Source organism: Aspergillus affinis, assembly GCF_023601865.1.
Source record: "Aspergillus affinis strain CMG 70 chromosome Unknown NODE_239_length_22764_cov_85_387165, whole genome shotgun sequence".
NCBI classification, from domain to species: Eukaryota; Fungi; Ascomycota; class Eurotiomycetes; order Eurotiales; family Aspergillaceae; genus Aspergillus; species Aspergillus affinis.
Genome location: NW_026516020.1, coordinates 1 through 22,764, shown reverse-complemented (window position 1 = coordinate 22,764; position 22,764 = coordinate 1). Strand labels below are relative to the sequence as shown.

Sequence of the window (22,764 nt, the reverse complement as noted above, 5' to 3'; positions counted from 1 at the left end):
CGGGGCCTTTTAAAAATAAAATAAAAAATTTAGTAAAACCTTTGTTTTGTTTGTTTTTTATTTTACTCTTTGGTAGGTCGTGGGGGTTTTTTTTTTTTTTTTTTATTTTATTTAAAACATTTTTTTTTTTTTTTTTTTTTTTTTTTTTTTTTTTTGCAGGTTATCGTCAGGAAGAAACCGTGCATGAGGATATGTTGGGATATAGGAGCAGCTGGCTTTCTGAACCAATGTCCGACTATCCGAGCGATGGATGAACCAATGATGCTGCATCAATTATGAAACAATCAGAATCCTACTTCTCACCTTGCTTCCAGGCCTCTGTAGAATGAGAGATGTACTCCGTAGGTATGTCATAACGCGCGAATGACGTCTTACTACAGACCAAGTAACCCGGTTGATCTACATACAGGCGTCATAATTGGAGGAATCAATGGATAAACAAAGGATGATTCTATGATAATTGAAACATATACAGAGACCAAAGCGTATATGGCCAGCACAGCCGGCCAGGCTAGGTAGGAATAATACTCCGCCGAGAAAACAAGATAAGAAACGAAACTCCTGAGGTTCGATATCATGCTTGCCAGAACCTATCGCAAGTGTAGAAACTCCACAAGAAAACCAGCCCAAAAGAAACCAATCATTCAACGCATTCCCCCATGGTATGCTTGTGGGAGGGAATCGGGGCCCAAAAGTTTGACCCGGAAAGGTATATAGATAGATGAAAGATAGAAAGCGGGTATAAGAATGAGAGGGAAAGAGAGAGATGGCTAATTCTGTTCAGCCAGCTTATCCCGCACCTTCTCTAGTACTTCTCTCTGCACTTGCTCGGGAGGGTAATTGGCATCGATGGTGAGCGCGTCCCACTCGCCCTTGGGTTCCTCGAGATCCCGCAGTTGCGACTGAACCATGGTGTTTTTCATGTAGTGCGATTGGCGCTGCGTGACCCGTTGAAAGAGGGCCTTCTCGTCCAGCTTCAGGTAAACGAAATGGATCTGAACGGACGGGGAGCCGTAGGCGGCCACGCGCATGACGTCGCGGTATTTCTGCTTCAGGGCGGAGCAGGCGACGACCACGCCGGACGGAGGGAGGTAGTTGTTGGCCTCCGAAGGGGAGAGCGCATCGATGGCGGCCTGGCGGAGAGAGATGAGCCAATCCCAGCGGTCAGCGTCGGTGAGAGGAATGCCGCTGCCCATCTTTTCCCGGTTTGAGTCGGTGTGGAACTAGAGAATCATACATGGTCAGTCCATCTCTTGATCTATAGTGAGGGGAGAGTGAACTTACATCATCGCCCTCGAGGAACGGGACTTGCAGTGCCTGCTGAATGTTCCGTCCAACGGTACTTTTCCCGCAGCCGGCTGGGCCCGTGACGACCCAGATATGCTGAACACTCTCGGGCTTGGGCGGTTCCGTCCACATGGGGGTGGTGGTATGGTTCATGGAGGTCTTGGAGACAGAGGCACTGCGAGCCATGTCTAAAACGGCAGCGTTCTTGCCCAAAGGCGGTTGAGGGCGTTCCCCGGCGGAGAGCATGGTGGATGAAGGGATCTTGAGGAGGATTGGAATTCAAAAAGAGCCGACAGCCCAACAATGGAAATGTATGACGCTGGAACCGGCAGCGCAATTCCGCGGAAGGGATGTGATTGGTGGAGCGGCAGGAGAGTGTTTGCAGGAATAAACGGTCCCTGAGGCGGTGGTGGTCGTAGTACTCAGGAGTTGCCGATGAGAGAGAGATTTAGGGACGGATATAGGGAGAAAAAGCGAGGGAGAGAAGAAAAGGGCTGAAGGATCCAAGGGTAATAATAGAAAAAGAAAAAGAAAAATGCAGAGACGACAGGCGCATCGGAGGCAGAATCAAGCTCCTTCAAGTATGAATTTTGGGCCGGTGGGTCATCCGTACCCGTAATTTTGGCTATCGGGCATGTTTGCCATTTTGCCTGGTGAGTACCGGGGGGGAAAGTGCCCTGTTCAGAATTCAGATGGGATTATTCTGTATGCCACAGTATTACCTGCCGAGTGGGGGTGGACAAAGGAGTCCAGCGGTCTGGTCAGTAGCGGCAGATCCGATCCCGCGGTATTTGATTTCTCCCTGCCTTGAGGTACTATTGGGTTCATTTGCCGGCTGTGGCCACCGTGCAGCCCCGGACGGTGACTTTGTCTCGTCTGGACGCAGGGCGGTCCAATCCGCAAGAATCATAGGAATAATAATCAGAATCCTGTCGGTCCATGCTGAGTAGGCAATAGGCATACTCCGTAAGAATGGTGACTGCATGATGTCATGTTTCGTGACGGTTCCCATACTGTATCGCAGTGGAGAGGAACCCCCACGCTATCGACGACGGCGACGATTCTCCCGCCTTCTCCGTCGCTTCTGCTGCTTCGTCGCGGTCTCCGCTCGAGTCCGTGGGATACATAAGAGCACGCAGTCGCAAGTCTCCCACTGTTGACGTCTGTTGCGAACAAAATTATTCCTAGTCGATCTGCCGATGTTCGCTGCCGCCCAAACATGATGTGTCGCTGACTGGCTGTACTTTAGCCCCGCGGAGGTCAAATTTTGGATCTGTCGATTTCTCCCTAGACCGTGTTTCCGCCCGGTGGTACCTGAAATCCGACAGGATGACCTACCTGCCTTGCGCTCAAGAACAATCATTCCGGGGAAGCCTGGCTCGAACCTGGGCCCGACCCCTGTCGCTTCTTACCGCATGATCACTGCGATGACCTTGACCTGACGGCTAGGTTCCCCGTCTTCTCCAACGGCACGCTATTGCTTTCCAGGCGGTTGCTTCAGCCTATGATGGGGTTTCCTTGGTAAATCCGCTCTTTGTTGTGCATTTACTCCGTACTAGCATTTCCGTTGGGCGCGTAAGTCGGCTCCCAATATCCTCTCCCATAAGGCTCCGGACAGAGTTCCCAGATTGCATCGGAGGTCCGTCATCCCAACTGTCTCATTGGGCAGAAATTTTTATTCAATCGGTCTATACTCCGTATAATTAAATCAATGCTCGGATTGTCGCAGAAGATCCAATATTCTCTCGAGCATTTTGAGTCGAGTTCTCAAAAGAGAAGGCTAGGGTCATCGCCGACCACCCGACAAAACCTAATATTTGTAGGCTTGTGACCATCCAAGCACCTTACTAAGGACACATAACCCTTGGGAATGTGAATGTGACTGTTGACTGGTATCAAGTTCAGTATTGATGTGTTTCACCCACCCGGTGTTTGCGCCGTAGGTAGAAGGTTGAAGACGCTGTCATCATCGGTGGTCTTGTGAGCCAGGCCAAGCAAATTTTCATCAAACATGCGCGAAGGATCAGCCACTCGTGTGCTGTCAATCAGATTCAAAACGAGGATCCGAAATCCCCGACCAGTGATCAATGTGCTATCAGATGTAGTAAACACTGCGTTATGCGCTGTAGGCTAGGCTCACAAACTTGAGCATGCCCGTGATTTTGTCAAATTGTTGATATGGAGTAGCGCCTACCAGCGGTGGGATATCGATGATGATCTAGAATGCGCAGTCCATGAAAGCCGAATGATCTGGGATGTATAGTGAGTAGTGAGTAGTAGAAGCATGTCTTCTCTTTGGAGAAGGCGGGGATCCCGACTTTGCTTACATAATACCGCATACGCCAACAGTTGCGATGCCGTCAATCGCTGGAAGCTGACCGGAGCTTCAATCCAATGCGTCTTTCCTTCCTTGCATGACAGGGCTTTTGCCGGACAAATACATTCAACTGCTCGGATCAATCCCGACTAGCCTCGACTAACCTTATCGTCTTCGCCATTTACTTCCCTCTGTCCCCGCCGGCTCGACCACCTGGCCCACGATGACCTCCCTCTTCTTCTCCACCCCCGTCGATATCGATGTCGTCCTCGAAGATAGCGACGAGCGCCAGACCGTTGACGTCAAACTTGACAAGGGCCGTCGCGAACGTGTCCCTCTCTACGAAGATGGCGAATCCGTGAAGGGTGCCGTGACGGTGCGACCGAAGGATGGCAGGCGATTAGAGCACACGGGCATCAAGGTCCAGTTCATCGGCACAATTGGTATGGCAAGACAATGTTGCATCTCTACAGCTGCTAGGCGCAAATACATCACCATCAATCGGTTCCCCCGATGCATCGGCCATCCCCCCCTACTTGTATATGAGATTGATCCGGTACGCTGACGCATGGTGTCTGCCTGATCTAGAGATGTTTTACGACCGTGGCAACCACTACGAATTCCTTTCCTTGGTGCAGGAGCTCGCAGCGCCGGGAGAATTGCAACACCCGCAGACGTTCCCCTTTAACTTCAAGAACATCGAGAAACAGTACGAGTCTTACAATGGTATCAACGTGAAGCTGCGGTATTTTGTCCGGGTGACAGTCTCCCGGCGCATGGCGGACGTGATCCGGGAGAAGGACCTCTGGGTCTACTCCTATCGCATGCCGCCCGAGACGAACAGCCCGATCAAGATGGACGTCGGCATCGAGGACTGCCTGCACATCGAGTTCGAATATTCCAAATCCAAATACCACCTGAAGGATGTGATCGTGGGTCGCATCTATTTCCTCCTTGTGCGGTTGAAGATCAAACACATGGAGCTTTCCATCATCCGGCGCGAAACCACGGGCTCTCCGCCCAACCAGTATAATGAAAGCGAGACGTTGGTGCGATTTGAGGTTGGTGTGATCCGATGAACCTAGGACCGTTGGGGCGAGAAATGTGAAGCTAATTCGGAGTTTTGAACAGATTATGGACGGTTCTCCTTCACGGGGTAAGTTGATTGACTGCATTAGCTTGACTTCTTTGATGCCGCTAAACGGGGGTCATCCGGGCCTTGACTGGTCGATTTCCCCCCGGCTGCGGCGGACCGTGTGATAAACTGGATGAAGCCCATGCTGATCGCTCGCAGGTGAAACCATTCCCATTCGTCTTTTCCTTGGCGGATTCGACTTGACGCCCACTTTCCGGGATGTGAACAAGAAGTACTCCACGCGGTATTACCTCAGCCTGGTACTCATTGACGAAGGTACGTGATGTTATGCAACTGTCGTCATGCATCGTCCGGACTCGGGACTGCATTGGCGCCTGAGAGGGACCGACCACCGAGCGGGTTGGCTCGGACTGCCCCGAAATCTTCGCATCCCACCAGGCATCCCACGGGGGGGTTCCATCAATAGCCGGTCGGCTACTGAGCGACCCTTTTCGGGCCGTGAAATTGAGCAGGGAACGGGGAGGCCCCGAATGGCCACCCCCACGCCATCCCGCTTTGGGATGCGGCTTCGCGTGGTCGGCCCCACTCGTCCCCAGTTTCTGCCCGTTTGTTTCAGAACCGCCTGGTACTCAGTACTGACCCCGTACAGATGCCCGTCGCTACTTCAAACAGTCCGAGATCGTTCTCTACCGTCAGGCCCCCGAGATTGCCTCCACGCCGCAGATCGCCCAGCAGCAAATCATCCAGCAGCAGCAACTTCAACAACAGCAATTGCAGCAGCAGCAACTACCCCCCGGTTCCGCCACCGCCGGTCCTGGACGAGAGACGTATCCTAGCCAGACCCAGACCCAGACCCAGACCCAGCCCGCGCCAGTCACTGCGCCTGCCGCATAGATTCTGGTGGTTGCTGAATTGTCTTTGTAGTGTTCTTCATATACCCTACCTACCACTGTATCCCTGCACTTCTCTCTCGTCTCGTCTCGTCTCGTGACGGACGAGCCCCCCTCCCTCCTTGACCAGATAAGCAAGCCTACTTACTCCGTTCATGTATCATTTCATCATGTGCCAAGAGATAGATCTTTATTAGCTCCTATCCGAACCCAATCTACGATCAGCGAGTCTGTAACCAATTCCAATTACCATATTGTGCAATATCTATCGATGTCACCCAATTCCGAGCATGAGGTAGGAAGGTGAAGGGGGTCTTCCAATACGATAGAAAATGGAAATCAAATAACAGAACATTGTATGTTGGACAAAATTAGAATCTTTCTATCTATGCATACCCCCCAACCTCATGTAGAACCTTCCCTAGAGCATGAAGAACCTCCCCGTCATCTTTTTCCTTGCCTGCCACCTGCACCGCCCGCACTACGAGAGGATAAATCCATTCTAAATGCATCTTGTGGCTCTGGTCGTCTGACGTCGCAGAGCCCGGGAGTCCGGCGAGACTGGGGCTCGTCGTCGGCGGCTGCGGGATGGCCGTGGGCTCGCTGCGCAGATTTACCATGCCCAGAAGCAAGTGCAAAAGGGCTCGGCGCGCGGGTGTGGGCTGGGGCATGAGGCCCCGGAGAGGCTGATCGGCAATGTACCCCTTCAGGGAGACGGCGGTGCGGAGGATGAGGTACGGCGAGATGGACCGGGCGAGGAGGATGCGTGCAGAAGTGTGCGGCTCGCTGGGGTTCCGTTCTGGCGCGAGAGCCGAGGCCAGTTCGAACAAGGTGTCCATGACGGCGTAGGCCATCTTGGTGCGCGAGGTCGGTGTGGGATCGAAGGTTCTTCCGGGTCGCACCTGGTAGAGGTCATGCAGGGGTTCGGTCTCCAGGTTCTGGGCCGGAAGGTCGAATCGCTGCGGGAGGTAAATGAAGGATGAGGACAGCAGGGCGCAGGCGAAATCGCGCCGGATGGCATCCGGGATGATAGATGCTCCAAGGGCTGGGATGACCAGCGTCTTTAATCTCTGGAAGGCATCGACGTCGAAAGTCTCATCGGCGAGTATGTTGGCTCGCGGAATTGCCACGGTTCGATATCCTTGAGCAGAGACTATGCCATTGGTGAGATCCACGACGACTGCCCAGAAACGAGATATTTGGGCATGGTTTGATTCTTCGTACTGCTTCTCCACGTAAGGAATTGCAACCTCAAGGATGCTGAGCGATGCGGTAGTGGACTTTCGCCATAAGGAAGGCTCGCGGTCTTTCCCGGGCCATTCGTACTTCTGAGAGACAGGGTTTGCGAGATGCTCCAGAGCAGTTGAGAGGGAGTCATTGGCAAAGACCTGCCTCTTAATTCCAAATTCGGCAATGTACCAACTCAGAAGGTCGATCACGCTTTTTGAGAATGCAACATAGGTCGGCACCCTTGAGTCACTGTTCGGCGACCATCTCGACAAGGCGGAATCGGCAAAATTTGCAAGACAGGTGAGAATCTCCGCCTGGGAATCCTCTTTGTCCACACAAATCGTTTTGATGCAGTCGACGATCAATGCTTGCAAGCTAGACGGGCGGTCGATGTCCGGCGAATACCGTGGAAAGATGGAGTTCCATGCCAGAAGCTGAATGTGCTGAAGGATCTTCTCGACGTGAGAATTTGTCATTTCGTCCTGATACAAACGATAGACTTGCTGGAAAGTCTTTAAGTAGGCTATCGAGGCGTCTTGGTTCGGACGCTCTAGGTCCAACAAATCTTCTCGGATGGCGGGATGGCCTTTAATCCATAGTAACCAGGCCGCTTCCAGGGACTGCTTGCTTAGGACATTGGGAGGCTGCACCCGAAGAAGAATATTTGACAGGCTGGTAAATACGGCTTCGCTAAGCTCCAAAGAGTTGAGCGCTGTCAGGTTCTGGCAGTGGTTTAGCAGGCGTTTCCAGGACTGGTCGAATTCCTCATCCTTGGTGATCGCTTCGAAGAAGTTTGTCAATAAACCCGAGAACCCTTTGATCGTGACAACGGCTGTTTCCACCCAGGAGATTAGCTCGTCTGGGCTACCCTGTGCCCCTGTGCTTTTTGCAGAGTTCAACTCGGTCTCGAGTTCATCTGTCATCTGAAAAAGAACCCGGTTGAGACATAAACGCCATGCCTTAGGAGATAATTGTTGGCCGTAGGCGTCGAAGATTCGAAGAAGGGTATGCACCGCACAATTCCTAATTTCCGATCTGCTATCCGTAGCAAGGTCCACAATCCGTAGGAGGAGTAATAACCAGAGGGCATTTCGAGAGATAGAATGATCTTCGTTCTTAGCCAGTATCACAAGCATGTCCTCGCTGACCGAAGCGTCGACACTGGATTCGATAGAAAATCGCTCGATTTGGCCCTGGAGAAAGTCGGATACATTCCAGAAAGAGGACGTCGTAGTTAGCGAGATATTGAAATCTTGCTGCTGTATAGCAAACTTCGAAAACGACTCCACAAGGTCCAGCCGACAAGGCAACGGCAAAAGTGCAATAAAATCGGACGCAATTAGTTGCAGAGACTTGTATGAAATGCGGATGAGCTGGTGCGAATCTGCCAACAGGAAAGTTTTGCGATCTTTACTGCTGACCGACGCTCTTTGGCGTCCTTCTGTTCCAGATTCCCCGAAGACACTCGAAATGAGATCAAAGACGATGGACCAGCCATCGACAAATGTCTCCGCATATTGTTCTAGGATACTTTTCAACGTCTCCAAACTCTGACTATGTATTTCGATGATAGGCCCAGTAGGAGAGCCCTGCCGACAGGCACTGGCATCATAGAGCAATTGAATTTGCTGTTTGAGTGTCTCGAGGTTCCTCTTTTGCCGGGAATTTCGTGTTTGATCAATGTCATCGGCCGTCTGTTTCATTGTCTGAAATATGAGGCTATTCAGAACTTCATTGGCGCGCAGGCGAAGATTCTGACTTATTTCTCTATCCGCCGCACTCGACATGAGCCTTCCTGTCAAAAGTTCCCAGGCGGCGCAGTCACTTTCCTCTAGCGATGAAAGTCTCTCCAGGTTGGACCTGCCTATTTCATTGCACTTTTCCAAGACGAACCGCAGTTCTTCGTCCTGGGTTTTTGATTTACCCAGTGCAAGAGAGACACGACGGGTGTTCTGGCGCATCAGTCCGGGACGTTGATGCGGCGACCGGCCAGGACTCGAATTGAGGTCAGGAGTGGCCGGTTGATCGGATTCCTCGGTGATTTCAGAAAGGTTCAACAACGCAGCCAAGAGATCCTGGAACGAGCTGCCCGGGTAGTCACTTGTGCTTTCAAGAAGCTTAGTTGAGGCTGCCTGCACGGCAATGATCTCGTTCCCAATGTTAGCTTTGGGAACATCACTTCCTGTGACGGATGATGGTTCAGCCGTACTGTTGAGGGCGGGATTTGTTTTCGTTGACGCTATACCGATTAATAGGTCTGTGTCCTGGAGTGTCCCCAAAATTATCGACCAGGCCGGCTGGTCCAAGGTAGGGCCAAGAGCAATTCCCAAATTAAGTAAGGCACGTAAGCATAGAAGGTTCCTGGTGCTGAGAGATACAGGCGTCTTATCAAAAGCGGTTCCAGAGGCCTCAGGTACGGGAGACCCTAGGGTGGGTGCTGGTATACTTTTCCGCTTTTCATCAGTTGTTTGGTTGGCAAGGGATGTGGAGCCAGTTTTCGAGGTAGACCCCGTTTTAGCAGCACCAGTCTCGGCTGGTACAGTTACTTTTCCAAGTGTTGTCAAAAAAGCGTCCCTGGGAGTGGACAACCGCAGAAGACCTGCCACATGGGCTAGTTTCTGAAAAGAGCGGACGAGATTGTGATAAAAGTCATCATCTAACGATGCGTAGAGAAAGGTTGAGCACGCTGCCAAAACAGCAGGCCAGCAGTTTTCGATGATTCCCGCACAAGTCTTGATTGCCCCAAGTTGGGGATGAGACTCTAATTGAAGCGGGTTGAGGGGGATGGGGGTTTTCTTGGCTCCGGACCTCTGGCCATTCTTGATTGAATTCGTCCTTTGACCTTCGTGGGAAGGACTGACGGGGCTAGTGGGTCCTGCATTTTGATCGGCACCTGTGATCCGATTCTTTCTCTTCTGCTTCAAGTCAGGCACCGTCAACGGAAGTATGAATCTTGCAAGCCCTTCGGCAAATGAGCTGATACAATTCAACACAAGACTGTAAATGTATGTTTCCGGCGGGGATGGTGGCTCCGTCTTATCGAGCAATTCCAGATACTGCGTGCGAACAACACTCCATTGGCTACTGATACCCGGTACACTAGCATCAGTGGATGGAACACTGGTTCCAATGACTCCAGCAAGTCCACCTGCTTCAAGAGTAATTTGCTCTTCGGTGATGGACCTGGAATGATCGGTCCGCAAAGGCACGGTAGAACGGCTACTAACACCAATCAACGAGGGCTTTTCAGACGATAGACGAACAAGTGCGGCCATGTGATCCTTAAGGATACATTTCCTTCCATCCTTGCCATCATAAAGTGAGAAAATGAGTCTCACAAGCCCTGGTTCTGCGTATAGCCCACGGAAAACCTCCATGCAAAGAATTCGTTTCCACGGCGAGGTACCATCGGGTTCAAGTAAATGCGTGAGAAGGCCCAATGCCATCTCGCACTCGGCAGTGAGGAGGGACATGTGCCTTTTGAGAAGCACAAGAAGGATCCGACAAACTCGGACCGTCAAAGCGAAGTCATGTCGTTCAGATAAGAACCTCACGATCATCGGCATAAGCCGGAGTCTCAAAACTTGCGCGAGCTCCATATGCCCAATAAATAAACGGCCAGAGTTGATAAGAACACTCTCGATGAGTTCGAGAGTGAACGTTGGAGACAGAGCCTTGATACGCAGAAAATGGAGCTGCTCGCCATCAACTATGCGGCAGAGATCGTCCAAGACCTAAGAAGTCAGCACGTTCAAGGTGTGCGGCGAGGTTTATAACTTACTCGCAAGGCATCATGTGCAAAGTGTCCTATCTTAATAGGATTACCTTCGACCTTGACTGTTACTGTTGGTTTGGACTCATCCCAGGTTTCTATATCCATGTCAGCGACCAGCTTAGGCAGCTCAGCGAGTTATAACATGGGAAACGCACTGTCCTCGTTGGGAACTCGCTCGAAAGTTGAAACAACTAGCTGCTGAAGCGTGGCGGCAGCCGTGCTAGAAAGCGCAAGGGTCTTGCTTGTTTGCAGAGTGGCACATATTTCGAGTGTGCTCACAAGCAGTTCACCACCAAGATCATCAGAATAGTGCTGCAATAGCGCGGGGAGTGTTTGCAGGATCTTCAATTGGATGTCCAAGCCTTGACACGTCAGTAACGCGATTAACGTAAGAAACTAGAGACTTACTCAAGTGAGTCGTTTCTTTCAGTCCGCCGAGGACATCTTCCAGTCTCTGGGAAGGTAGTGATCGCGACGCGACTAGCCTTTGGAGGCAGATGACTCCGATCCCCGAAAGCCTTGCATGGCGAGCGTGACAGGCTAAGATGAACGGGTCGACAAATTTCGGCTTCCGTACAAGATCTCGCGGGAGTTCAGTACATCTCCCACCAAAAGGAACCAACCATGTAAGCGTCCGGACTTACCTGCCGAGATCTGTGACTCAGAAGTCGATGGCAAGCTTTTCAGCTCATTGAGTGATTCTTCGGCCGCCTACACTTGGGGGTCAGCATAGGCACCATGACATGTATCCCTATTTCGTAGAGCTTACGTGTCGCAGGTCGGCATTCTTTCTCTTGGACTCTTGTATCAGGTTCAAGAGCTCCGCCTGCAAGAGCTGGGAGGACATTTCCGAGATGTGGTTGGTTTAGATCATGGCAAACGCCACCATTCAAATTGATGATCTATCAAGCAGGTAGCAAGCTAAGGTAGCTTTATGGGGTTGTTGACAGGATATCTGGCAACAGAACGAGAGCTGGAGCGAGCGCGACCGACACAACTTCGGAATTGGCTAGTAAAATACACCTTGTCTCGACAAACAAGTCATGCGTAGACCGGATACGCGATTCTGCGATGGCACTGCCGGCATTCGACAAGTCGCAGTGGTACTTCAACAGTGGCATCTCCGGCAATGCCAAGGCACCAGCGGAGATAGGGCCCCACGTGACATGGGCACCCCGTTATCATCACGTGTCCGGGTCTGCAGGAAACCGGGACGATACGCCTTGTCCGTCAAGGTGGGATAAAGTCGACGGTGCCCCTCCTTCGCCTCGTTCATAGATTCCCCTCTTCCCATCCGCCCCGACCCTTCCCCGGCCAAATCCCTTGTTGATACTCCCCACAACATTATCTTTCGACCTTCACACAATGGGTGCCAAAATCCCCAGAAACTTCAAACTCCTCGACGAGCTAGAGAGGGGCGAGAAGGGCCAAGGCGCAGGTAGATACGAGCCCTCCCCAATGCCTGTCAACTCACCAGAGATAGGGATACTGATGCAACTCCCAGAGGCATGCTCGTACGGTCTAGCAGATGGAGATGATGTGATGATGAGTAACTGGAATGGAACCATTCTTGGCCCTCCTCATGTTTGTTCTCGCCCTAAACCTGCACTACAGTGGTTCCATAGACCAGCTTCGCTGACCCGTATGATGATATAGAGTGTCCATGAGAACCGAATCTACAGTGTAAACATCCACTGTGGTCCCGACTACCCCGACAACCCCCCAACCCTGCAATTTATCTCGCGGGTCAATCTGCCTTGCGTTGATGCCCGAACCGGAAAGGTAACGCCCACTATGTGCTCTGGAAACATCGGAGTGGTGTGATTCTTATACTCGCCCAGGTCGATCCGACAAAGCTCCCGTGTCTTACCCAATGGAAGCGCGAGAATACCATGGAGACTATCTTGCTTGAGCTCAGAAGGTGAGTAAGCTGTGCTATTTTCCATGATGATCTAAATCCAACCCACGCTCCTCCTAGGTATATGGCCCTTCCGCAACATAAGAAGCTCGCTCAACCTCCCGAGGGCTCGACTTTCTAAAAAAAAAAATAACACAAAATAAAACTCGCCTTGTACATGGCCCGGGACCCCGATTCGGAGTACTATGGTTGGTTTTTGTGTCAGGTTCATGTACTTCTTGCTTCCTTGGCTTATTAGAGCGTGTACAGTCTTTGCATTATGGCGGGCATGGCGTGGTTTCTTCTGAAGCCTAGCTTCAAATATATCACAACCTAGAATCTTATTCCTTGCTTCCCTGCTTTTCTTTGCGCAATGAACCTTGTTGCTTTCGTAAGTTTGGGCTAAGCCCACAATGACCGACTAGTAATATTTTATTACAAGATGCAACGAGATATCAACTTCAACTATGCGTCTGCATGATGATAATTGTTAAATTCAAGAATGGCTATCATGTTTCTATGTGATGCTGGCTGAAAGTGAACACGCAGTGAGTCGTGAGGACCCATGACCATTAAACCCAAATTCCGGGTGTTGAAGTAAGTCACCAAGTCCGAAAAGGATGATAAGACCCGGTACTCCTTTAGTACACTAGAGGGAGGGTGTAGATTTAGTATCGATGAGATGCGGAATGAATGAGGGTACCTGCACGTGACCGACCGCGGCATCTACTCGTTTCCGCAACAGAGGTCAAGTCAACCTCCGAAGAGCATGGCGTTTCACAAATCAGTAGTCCCGAAGTATTCGGGGGCGCATCGTTTTGCATGTAAGTTCCTCACGGCTTATCGTGTCCATACCATAGCATGCTAACAAAATACTTGTTTTCTAGGCTTAGCTCTTTACCGGGGGCTTCTCCGACAATGCGCCAACTTACCAACCACTATTCCCGAGCTCAACACCTCTAGATCCCTCATTAGACAAAGGTTCCGGAGGTACAAGAAACTTCAGAGTCCATCCCAGTCTGTCAATGCGTTGAAAGCTGGATACGAGGTACCCCCATTTCTTTCCCTCGTTCAGTGGTCCAATAGCTCATTTCTTTCTCTCTTTCAATTTGCAGGCCTTCGACCTCTTACACTCGGCTGCCCACGGAAACCAGAATGGCATACAAAGCATTACGGACCTCCTCGCAGAAGCGCAGTCGATCCAACAGCGAAAGCTTACGGCGCAAAAAGCACTTGCGGAAGCAAGACCCGCTAGACCTCCGAACAAAGCAGAACGAAAGAAAGCAGAATTCCAACGCCACCAAGATCTTACTGCCCATCATCATCCAGATACAGAACCTATACTCTCCCGTCCCCGTCCCTTCGTGAGAGGCAAGCGCCACATCCCTAGGTTTGTCAGTGCGCGAGGCATACCATTTTTGCGCATCAAGAAGTACCAACCAAAGAACCTCAGTGGCGTGATTAGAACCAAACTTAACAAGCGATGGGCTTTGGTTCTGCGTCGTCATAGATTACAGTCGGAATTACTCTTTACCGAGGACGAAGACATGTGGGATGTATTGACCGGTTGTCGGGAACATGCCGATTGGACTTCGCCGGTTGAGGATGCTTTTTTGGCTGTTGAGAAACAGATTCTCTCCTCAGATCAGAAGAACCGAGCACTAGCCGAAAAAATGTGGAAAGTCGTTCTTGCTGAGCGCGAATTAGCAGAGAAGGAGCAAAAGGAAGCAGTGAGGGAAAACAGAATAAGGGAAGGCAGAAAGAGGCTAAGCAGTTCACCCCCACTGTACTTTCGTCGGGTGCTGGTGTTAGAGAAGAAGAGAACAGAGAAGAAGAGAATAGAGAAGGCGATAGCAGATTATGAGGGAAAGAGAGCAGAGAGGGAGAGAAAGCAAACACAGAAGGAGAGAAAGCAAGCAGAGAGGGAAAGCAGAATGAGGAAAAGTAGATCACTACGGAACCTTTTTCGTCGGGTACTGGTGTGAATACTTTTCAGTCAGATCAGGTTAAGTGCTGTCTGAGATTCATCCATTGCACATATCACGCACCCATTACATCCTCAATTCGTGGCAAACAAGCAACTCGAACATTTGGATGTACAGGCGCTGTCTCGACGTCAAACAGCTGGCATTACGCGGTACGCCGCACGAAAGATATGGCAGGCGAACACTTCCCTTAAAAGTGCCTCGCATATACTAGGCTAAAGCTCATCAGTATTCGCCTTCCATCTTCAATGCGAGCATGCAGATCCATTCGGCTGTCTACGAATATCGGATTCGGGGTCTACATAACAGCAGCCGTGCATTATTGACATAGTTGGAAGATTGGTTCGACGACAGTCTCATCTAGGAGCAATGTACATGGTCAAAATATATAATCTTGATCTCTAATTCTCCTAGTTTTTCATCAAGGATAATATGTATTTACATTGACCACACTTGCTGGCATAGCGCTGAAACGTAAGAACTGAACATTCCGGGCAGGAGGGAAATAAGAAGGCTTTGCTCAAGAGCCGACTTCCTAAGCAGCTATTTTCATCTTCTCAACAGGCGGCAAAGCACTCTCCTCCTCTTCATCAAAGTCGGCCTTTCCAGCCAATCCCTGCTCCCATAGTTCCCTACCCGTCAGTTTCTTCTCTTCCTTCGCCGGCGTCTTCGTCTTCGATTTCTTGTCGTCCGCCTCCTTCTCTTCCTTCTGTCTCCTCTCATCATCCTCGATCTCCTGCTTGAACCTCGCCTGCCACTCTAGGAATGATTCCCGAGTGACAGCCGTGCCCTGGAACTTGCGGTTCTCCTCCTCCTCCACCTTCGCAGCCTCCATCTCCTTCTGCGCATGCACGGCGTTTACCCGCTCCGACATGAGCTGCTCGGCGCTCTCTTTCAGCGCGCTCACTAGCGTGAACACCATCGCCATCCCGATATTCTCCTCGATCGTCGGCTGCAGCGTCTCGAGCAGTTGGTCCCGATCCTCCTGGATATCTAGCCGCGGGTGTTTCGGCGCGTTAGGAGGGGCCGAGATGTCTAGCTCCGGGGCCACGTCGGGGTATTTAGGCGGGTACGAGATCTGCAGCACGAGCACCGGTTGTTCTGTTTCTTCGACTTCATTTTCGGGCGTATCGAGAGCGATCGATATCCGGTATGCGGTGTCAGATATGTCTAAATAGGTGATAGATCTTGGATTAGTGCCGGTGGGGAAAATGAGGGGTTTGATGCGCAGGGAATCGCGATCGTGGTGATTGTCTTTTTTTTTCTGGTACTTACCTGTGATTTCTTCAGGGAAAATCGAGTCGAGCACCTCGCGCTCTTCGATCTGGTCTTCGCGGCCCATTTTGCCTCAATTCTGCCGCCGTGCGGATAGTATGGAGGGGTACGAGGGACTAAGGTGGGTGTGAGGGATTAAAGTCGGCGAAAAGGGATTTCAACGTGGAGCATGCACGAAACAAAAAAGGCGATCGGAGTCTCGTCACAGACAGAGACGGAGAAAAATGAACGGCGACAGGAGATTCCCTTGAGGCGGGATTTGGGGACGACAGGGCAGGACTTCAGGCCGTCGAGTCCATTGAATCTTCAGTCCCACATGCAAACGGAGCAAACACGATAAGAACCCGCCCAAAATTGTTCGACCCGAAAAGGGAATCCTCTTTTTTCTCGACCGGCAAAGACAAGACTCTCCCCGTCTTTATATATTGAATACTTGCTAAAGTTGAACCTCTCTTGTTATATTGCCCATTCTTTGGAATTAAAGAGTACGTTTACATCTTGAATTTTTTTTCTTTTCTCTCTCTCTCTCTCTTGATTTATATATTCTTTTCTTTTTGTTCCCTGTCCGCTAGTGATATCATGGGCAAACCCAGACCACCCCAGAAAAAGAAGAAGAGCTCTAAATCCAAATCCGTTCTCAGCGCCGGTGGCTCCGTCTCGAAACAGAAAATGAACGAAGACCCTTCGAAGCTACTCGACCAAGCGACAATCCTCCTTCAAACGGGACAGGCCGATGGCGCGCTCGGATTAGCCCAACAGGCCCTCGACAATGCGCCGGCCAATTCGCCCGCTCAGCTTTCCGCCCTGAACCTGGTCGGCGAGATCTACGTGGAACTGGGAGACATCGATACTGCGCGGGAGCAGTTTTTGCATGCGGTTGAGCTCGATCCGACGGGCACGATACCCGAGTCCCAGGGCGGCGGGGCAGAAAAGTTCTTATGGCTGGCTCAATTGAGTGAGTCGGGAGGCAAGGACAGCGTGCAGTGGTTCGAGAAGGGTGTCTCTGCCCTTCGACATGTGATCGAGCAGTTGGAAGCGAACGCTAGTCCTGCGAATGCCATTGAGTTGGATGGAAAGAAGCGGAAGCTGGCCAACGCCTTGTGCGGCGTGGCGGAGATCTACATGACCGACCTTTCGTAAGTCGCCTACGATTGCCCTGGAGCTCCTTGTTGCTTTGCTCTGCGGGTTTGGAGTTGCTGACAATGACTAGATGGGAGGAAGATGCGGAAAGCCGATGCGAATTTTTAATTACGGAAGCTCTCAAGGCCAACCCCAAGGCGCCTGAGGTGCTGCAAACCCTTGCCTCCATTCGGATCTCACAGCTGCGAACAGACGATGCCCGAGAGGCACTCACGAGAAGTCTGGCTATATGGAAGGATCTGCCGCCCGATGACCTCACCATTCCGGACTTTGCGACTCGCATCAGTTTGACCCGTCTGCTCATGGAGGTGACTATGGAACTCGAGGCCCTGGAGGTTCTAGAGCGTTTGATTCTCGAAGACGACCAGAGTGTGGAAGCATGGTATCTCGGAGGATGGTGTCTCTACCTTCTGGCGGAGAAGCAGCAGGCCCCGAAAGACGCCGAGGCGGAGGAATCGCCCGAGGCTAAACGACAGGCCTCACTTGTCGCCAGTCGAGAATGGCTTAAGCAGGGTCTGGCTCTCTACGAAGTGCTCCAGTATGAGGATGAGAGGCTGAAGGAACACGCCACGGAGTTGGTCCAGGACATGAACAAGGAACTAGGAGAGGAGATGGACGAGGAAGAGGGCGAGGAAGGAGAGGAGGACTGGTCCGACGAGGAGATCGAGGCCGAGTCGGACGGGGACCATGAGATGGCGGATTCATGAAGAACGACAACACTGCACAGGGGGAGGGAAAGAGTATATTGTGATGAGACCCAAAAAAGCACCTTTATGACATGATACCAATAGAAAGAAAGGAGAATTCCAGTCGATGAGCCTTGAACACTAGAACTAGGACATACTAGTACTCGAACTAAAGACATAGTAAAAGTAATCAGATCAGGCGATCGGAAAAACCCCGGGCCGACCGCTTTCCCCGGACAAATCGCAGAGCCAAATTTGACCCGGCAGTTCGACCGATGCGTGGCAAATAGCCCAATGTGAGTGAAAGTGTTGTTTTCGAGGCTGCTGGAAGTGTCCGATCTCCCTGACAGGATGGACCCGGTACCAGCGCCCGGCGGGGAGCCCTCGTCGTTGCAGAAGATCGAGGTGGATGCCGCCAACATGTCCGCCGCGGACATGGACGACGAGACGAATCTCACAACGGAGACGGTGGTCGCGGTGGATAAAGACGTGTCTCAGTCGGAGTACGAGACCGATAGCGACGCCTCGGGCGACGAGTGGGAGACCCAGTCTCTCTACGAAGATGCCATCCAGGTTCTTCGCGATGATCAGCTGCGCGACGGAGGTAAGCTTCTTTGATAGCCTGGTCCATGCGCGCCCATATCCTTTATCATTCACCCAGCTCACTCCACGCCGTTTGGCTTGAACAGTGCCCGATGCTTGCACCTTGGAAGAGGCCGTTGCTTTCCGAAATCGGCTCCATGAAATCGGCAAGGCTGCCTTTGTTGGAGAAACCATCGGCCAAGATACAGTGACCGCTAAGAAGCTCTGCACGGCGTTCGGCATCATGCCCCCGCCTTTCCTCGAAGGCGCGCCGGATGAGGCTTATCATCCTCTCCTAGCGATCGCGATCTCGCGGGAATTCTCCAGGCGTCAGAAACTTCCCCAGTACAATACGATCGAGGATGCGGTCAGGTTACTTCAAGAATCCAAGAACATCGTCGTGCTGACGGGTGCTGGCGTGAGTCTCTTCTGTCCTGTAAATGCGAATGTCGTGAAGGACCTGCGCTGACTGGCTTTCTAGATCTCTACGAGTCTCGGTATTCCCGACTTTCGATCGAAAGACACCGGACTTTATTCGCAATTGGAGCATCTCGGTCTGAGCGATCCGCAGGAAGTCTTTGACATTCAAGTCTTCCGCGAGGATCCTAGTATCTTCTTCTCGATCGCAAAGGACATCTTGCCTACCGAGAAGAAATACTCGCCGACCCACGGGTTCATTCGGCTGCTGCAGGACAAGGGGAAACTCCTCACCAACTACACCCAGAACATTGACAATATCGAGGCCAATGCAGGCGTGCTTCCCGAAAAGATTGTCCAATGCCATGGCTCCTTTGCGTCCGCCACGTGTGTGAAGTGCAAGTATCAAGTCCAGGGAGATGCAATTTTCGACGAGATCAAGAAGGGGGTCATTCCTGAGTGTACGGTATGCCGCGAGAAGATCGCGGAGGATGCTTTGAAGGCGCAGGGCATGAAGCGCAAACGTAGCACCAACGGAACACACAAAAGCCGCAAGAATGAAGGCGAGGACAGCTCGGAAGAAGAAGATTATGAAATTCCCACTCCGGGTGTGATGAAGGTATGAATATAGATGATGTGCGCTTGGCTTGCTTCTCCATTCGCTGATATAAAAATAGCCGGACATCACCTTCTTCGGCGAGGACCTTCCCGACGAGTTCGGCCATCGTCTTCTCCATCATGACCGCGACCAGGTGGACCTGGTGATTGTCATTGGGACCTCGTTGAAAGTGGCCCCTGTAGCGGAAGTACCGGGGGTGCTGCCTCGCACCGTGCCTCAGATCTACATTTCTCGCACCGTAAGTACCAGAAACAAACCGTGTCCTTCCCCAGAGAAAGTGGATCCCAAGCTGACCATAACCCAGCCTGTATCGCACACTGGCTTCGATATCGACTTGCTAGGCGACTGCGACGTGGTGGTGTCCGAGCTTTCTCGCCGAGCTGGCTGGGAGTTGAAGCACGAGATGATTCCCCAGGGCGAGAAGGTTGATGTGACTCCAGTGGAAGGATATGAATCACGACATGTGTTTAAGGTTGTTGGCGTATAGCGGCGGTGTTTTGTCACGGAGCTCTTTAGTATTCAAGAGACGGCGTATCTCGACGGGTTATTTCGCAAGGGACTATGAGGGATTGATTTGCGTTTGATTTTGAATGGACTTTTCGTAGATACAGATATCTTTCGGGCTGCTGCGGTTTGCTGTTTGATAAACTCTTTGATAGAAGGCGATTGGCTTTTTGACAATTGAGAATCTGAGTTCTTCCTCCATGTTTTAGTTCACAACTTCTTGCATCGACAAGCAAGAGGCCCGTAGGTTGTGGAGGGCTGTGGTCATCGAGCGCATCAAAGAGAAAGCGGGATCTTTCCGGCAACGTCAAGAGAGAAAAAAAACTTTCCCTTCCAAATTCTTCCCCACCAGAACAGCATCTGGGAAGAGGCAACCATCCACGTGTTACAAGGGTCTCGATTGAAAATACACGACTTTATCCCCAGGGCCGCAGTCCGGCCTAGTGGACGCAATCGTCATGGAATATCTGATCCGCTTCGCGCAAGCCCACGAGACGTTTCGGCGGCCGGAGATCAATGCCCTGGCGTCTCTAGCGGGCATTGATCTGGAGATTGTCTCTTATGATCAATTTGTAGGTGTCTTTTTCAATTTAATTTTACCTTTTTTTTTGTTCCCCCGTTGCTTTCTTCCCTTATCAATTGAGCTTTGACTGCACCGAATTCCCCCCACCTTGGAGATATTTTCACCCCGCGATCCGTCCAAGAGATATGCATCACCAACTAACCGCGCTTCTAGTCACCATATTGTATCGTCAAACTCCCCGATGAAACAGCTGCGAGAACTCTCGTCTCGCGGAGCATTCTAGTTAAGGACATTTTCGAGCTCTGGGGCCACGGCATCAATTACGATGAAGTGCACGCCGACAACCGCAGGCGGACGGAGCACCGCTGGAGCGAGTTCAAAGAGCGCTCGTTCCGTTTCAGCCTAGAGTCTTTCAGCGGCAAACGCAGCATGGAGCAGAGGCGCGAAATCATTCAGTCTTTCTCCTACATGGCCTTCACGGGTCCCATCCGCATGAAGAATCCAGACGAGGATTTCTGGGTTCACGAAGACTATCTCTCGCAGGTGGAATCCGCAGTGAAATATCCTGATGCGCCGCGCCCTCAGGGGCTGAATCTAGAGCCGAAGGGTATTTACTTCGGTCGTTGGATCGCAAACAGTCATCGGGATATCGTGAACAAGTATGATCTAAAAAAGCGTCGATATATCAGCACAACGTCCATGGATGCCGAGCTGAGTCTCGTCACGGCCAATATGGTGCACGCGGGCCCCGGAAGACTCTTCTACGATCCGTTCGTTGGCACGGGGAGCTTTTGTGTAGCGGCGGCGCACTTTGGGGGCTTGACTTTCGGCTCAGATATCGATGGGCGCAGCTTTCGCGGTCGAGAGACGAAGAAGGGAGACCCGATTGGGCTGGCATCGAACTTCAAGCAGTATGGAACGTCGAGCAAATTCGTGGATGCGTTTACTTCGGATCTGACAAATACGCCCCTGTTCAACCGCCAGTTCTTGGACGGCATTATCTGTGACCCGCCTTATGGAGTGCGTGAGGGTCTTCGGGTTCTTGGAACTCGTGATGGCCGTGGGAAGGAAGAGGTGGTCATTGATGGCGTACCGGCTCACTAGTATGCATTCACCACGTCTGCTCTTACCCTTCAATTGCGTCTAACAGTGACTGTAGCCGGCCGGGCTATATCGCCCCCAAGAAACCGTACGGGTTCGAGGCAATGCTGCACGATATTCTGGAATTCGCTTCGCAGACCCTCGTCACGGACGGGCGACTGTGCATGTGGATGCCTACATCCGGCGATGAAGACGTGAAGTTGATGATTCCTATGCACCAAGACCTAGAGGTTGTCAGCGTTTCAGTGCAACCCTTCAACAACTGTAAGTGCCATATTCATAGATTTCTTCACTACCTGCAGGCGGGTGCTAACAGTTCAAATAGGGGCACGTCGACTTATCACCTACCGAAGACTCCCCGAAGGCCAAGTCTCGGACGTGACGCTTGGACGACAGAAGGGCGATGACCAGGGGGTCAGCGCCGACGACCTGAACGCTTTTAGGAGAAAGGTCAGTTAACATCCTACACTTGCTCGCTACGGAAGTCTGTCTAACACATCCATTTTGCAGTATTTCTCAAGGAACCACAAGTCGGGAACTGAAAGTCCCGCATCGCAATGAAGACACGAATGATCTAAACAAAAGTATATATCCTATCTAGATGAGACATAAACCAAACCCAAACCATACTGCAAATGAAATAAATCAAATCCATTAAGCGCCAACGCCTCTGAATGTAGTACATCGCCCGATTCAAAAACCTCATCCGATCAAAGAAGAACAACCCAGGAGAAGGATGCCGCTCCAAACAAAAAACATCACAGCTTCCCCAATGGCCCCTTCCTGCCGTCATCACCACTACTCTCCAGATCCAGATCAACGCCCTCCTCCACCCTCACTCTCCCCACCTCCTTAGCCAGCTCCTCTCTCAACAACGCCGCCAATTTCTCCCCCTCTTCATCATCCAACTCATCCCTCTGACCGCGGCCAAACATCACGAAACTCACATTCCCACCGCTTGGCGGCGCATTCGTCGCCGGCCGAGGAATCACATGAAAGTGAACATGGGGGACGAGTTGCGCGGCGGTGACACCTGTTCATTGTTAAATTAAATTCCATGCAATACGTAAACACAGATGCATAGAAGCAGGCCGGATGGCAGTCTAAGACAGGGAAACTGCATAGAATAAAGAAGAGGAAGGGAATTACCATTATTCTGCACCACGTTCCAATTCCAATTCGAACTCGAACTAGACTCGGACACAATCTCTTCCCCAAAGAGTGTTCGCATCGCGACCCGTGAGATAATAGGGAGCCATTGGCCGATCTGAACCAGGCGATCAGCATAGAATATAGATATATGTGTAGGTTTGGAGATAGAGGGGGGGGGGGGGGGGGGGGAAAGAAAAAAAAAGAAAAAAAGAGAGAGAGAAAACCGCGAGGGGGAGAAAAATATAAAATAAAAAATACTCAACCAAAAACAAAAACACCCACGTCTGA

General features: G+C 51.4%; 9 protein-coding genes across 9 annotated transcripts; 5 read left to right on the top strand and 4 right to left on the bottom strand.

The window, feature by feature from the left end:
- Window positions 1-770: 770 nt before the first annotated feature.
- On the bottom strand, window positions 771-1,533 carry KD926_004878 (gluconokinase; the record flags this gene model as incomplete). Its single annotated transcript, XM_053095387.1, has 2 exons — window positions 771-1,223; window positions 1,285-1,533. The coding sequence occupies 2 exons, from the start codon at window positions 1,531-1,533 to the stop codon at window positions 771-773; spliced, it is 702 nt and encodes a 233-aa protein (XP_052949948.1).
- A 2,294-nt stretch (window positions 1,534-3,827) lies between these two features.
- KD926_004877 (vacuolar protein sorting-associated protein 26) lies at window positions 3,828-5,594 on the top strand (the record flags this gene model as incomplete). Its single annotated transcript, XM_053095386.1, has 5 exons — window positions 3,828-4,047; window positions 4,193-4,665; window positions 4,736-4,760; window positions 4,899-5,015; window positions 5,350-5,594. The coding sequence occupies 5 exons, from the start codon at window positions 3,828-3,830 to the stop codon at window positions 5,592-5,594; spliced, it is 1,080 nt and encodes a 359-aa protein (XP_052949947.1).
- Window positions 5,595-5,976: 382 nt separating this feature from the next.
- On the bottom strand, window positions 5,977-11,442 carry KD926_004876 (putative endosomal peripheral membrane protein (Mon2); the record flags this gene model as incomplete). The annotated part of the gene is made up of 6 exons (XM_053095385.1): window positions 5,977-10,554; window positions 10,602-10,690; window positions 10,751-10,957; window positions 11,004-11,177; window positions 11,240-11,306; window positions 11,365-11,442. 6 exons carry the CDS (start codon window positions 11,440-11,442, stop codon window positions 5,977-5,979), a joined length of 5,193 nt encoding a protein of 1,730 aa, XP_052949946.1.
- A 518-nt stretch (window positions 11,443-11,960) lies between these two features.
- Window positions 11,961-12,634, top strand: KD926_004875 (E2 ubiquitin-conjugating protein MMS2; the record flags this gene model as incomplete). Its single annotated transcript, XM_053095384.1, has 4 exons — window positions 11,961-12,179; window positions 12,252-12,377; window positions 12,437-12,516; window positions 12,574-12,634. 4 exons carry the CDS (start codon window positions 11,961-11,963, stop codon window positions 12,632-12,634), a joined length of 486 nt encoding a protein of 161 aa, XP_052949945.1.
- Window positions 12,635-13,261: 627 nt separating this feature from the next.
- Window positions 13,262-14,477, top strand: KD926_004874 (LYR motif-containing protein; the record flags this gene model as incomplete). Its single annotated transcript, XM_053095383.1, has 3 exons — window positions 13,262-13,316; window positions 13,380-13,540; window positions 13,608-14,477. The coding sequence occupies 3 exons, from the start codon at window positions 13,262-13,264 to the stop codon at window positions 14,475-14,477; spliced, it is 1,086 nt and encodes a 361-aa protein (XP_052949944.1).
- A 535-nt stretch (window positions 14,478-15,012) lies between these two features.
- On the bottom strand, window positions 15,013-15,819 carry KD926_004873 (RWD-domain-containing protein; the record flags this gene model as incomplete). The annotated part of the gene is made up of 1 exon (XM_053095382.1): window positions 15,013-15,819. One exon carries the CDS (start codon window positions 15,817-15,819, stop codon window positions 15,013-15,015), a length of 807 nt encoding a protein of 268 aa, XP_052949943.1.
- A 512-nt stretch (window positions 15,820-16,331) lies between these two features.
- Window positions 16,332-17,599, top strand: KD926_004872 (ACL4 family protein; the record flags this gene model as incomplete). Its single annotated transcript, XM_053095380.1, has 2 exons — window positions 16,332-16,888; window positions 16,963-17,599. 2 exons carry the CDS (start codon window positions 16,332-16,334, stop codon window positions 17,597-17,599), a joined length of 1,194 nt encoding a protein of 397 aa, XP_052949942.1.
- Window positions 17,600-17,929: 330 nt separating this feature from the next.
- KD926_004871 (putative histone deacetylase SIR2) lies at window positions 17,930-21,885 on the top strand (the record flags this gene model as incomplete). Its single annotated transcript, XM_053095379.1, has 10 exons — window positions 17,930-18,182; window positions 18,268-18,578; window positions 18,642-19,196; window positions 19,255-19,434; window positions 19,501-19,668; window positions 20,135-20,272; window positions 20,437-21,326; window positions 21,383-21,588; window positions 21,650-21,774; window positions 21,835-21,885. The coding sequence occupies 10 exons, from the start codon at window positions 17,930-17,932 to the stop codon at window positions 21,883-21,885; spliced, it is 2,877 nt and encodes a 958-aa protein (XP_052949941.1).
- A 197-nt stretch (window positions 21,886-22,082) lies between these two features.
- On the bottom strand, window positions 22,083-22,764 carry KD926_004870 (HIT-like protein; the record flags this gene model as incomplete). Its single annotated transcript, XM_053095378.1, has 2 exons — window positions 22,083-22,357; window positions 22,474-22,764. Coding segments are annotated over 2 exons (393 nt in total), but the record flags the coding sequence as incomplete, so codon positions are not given.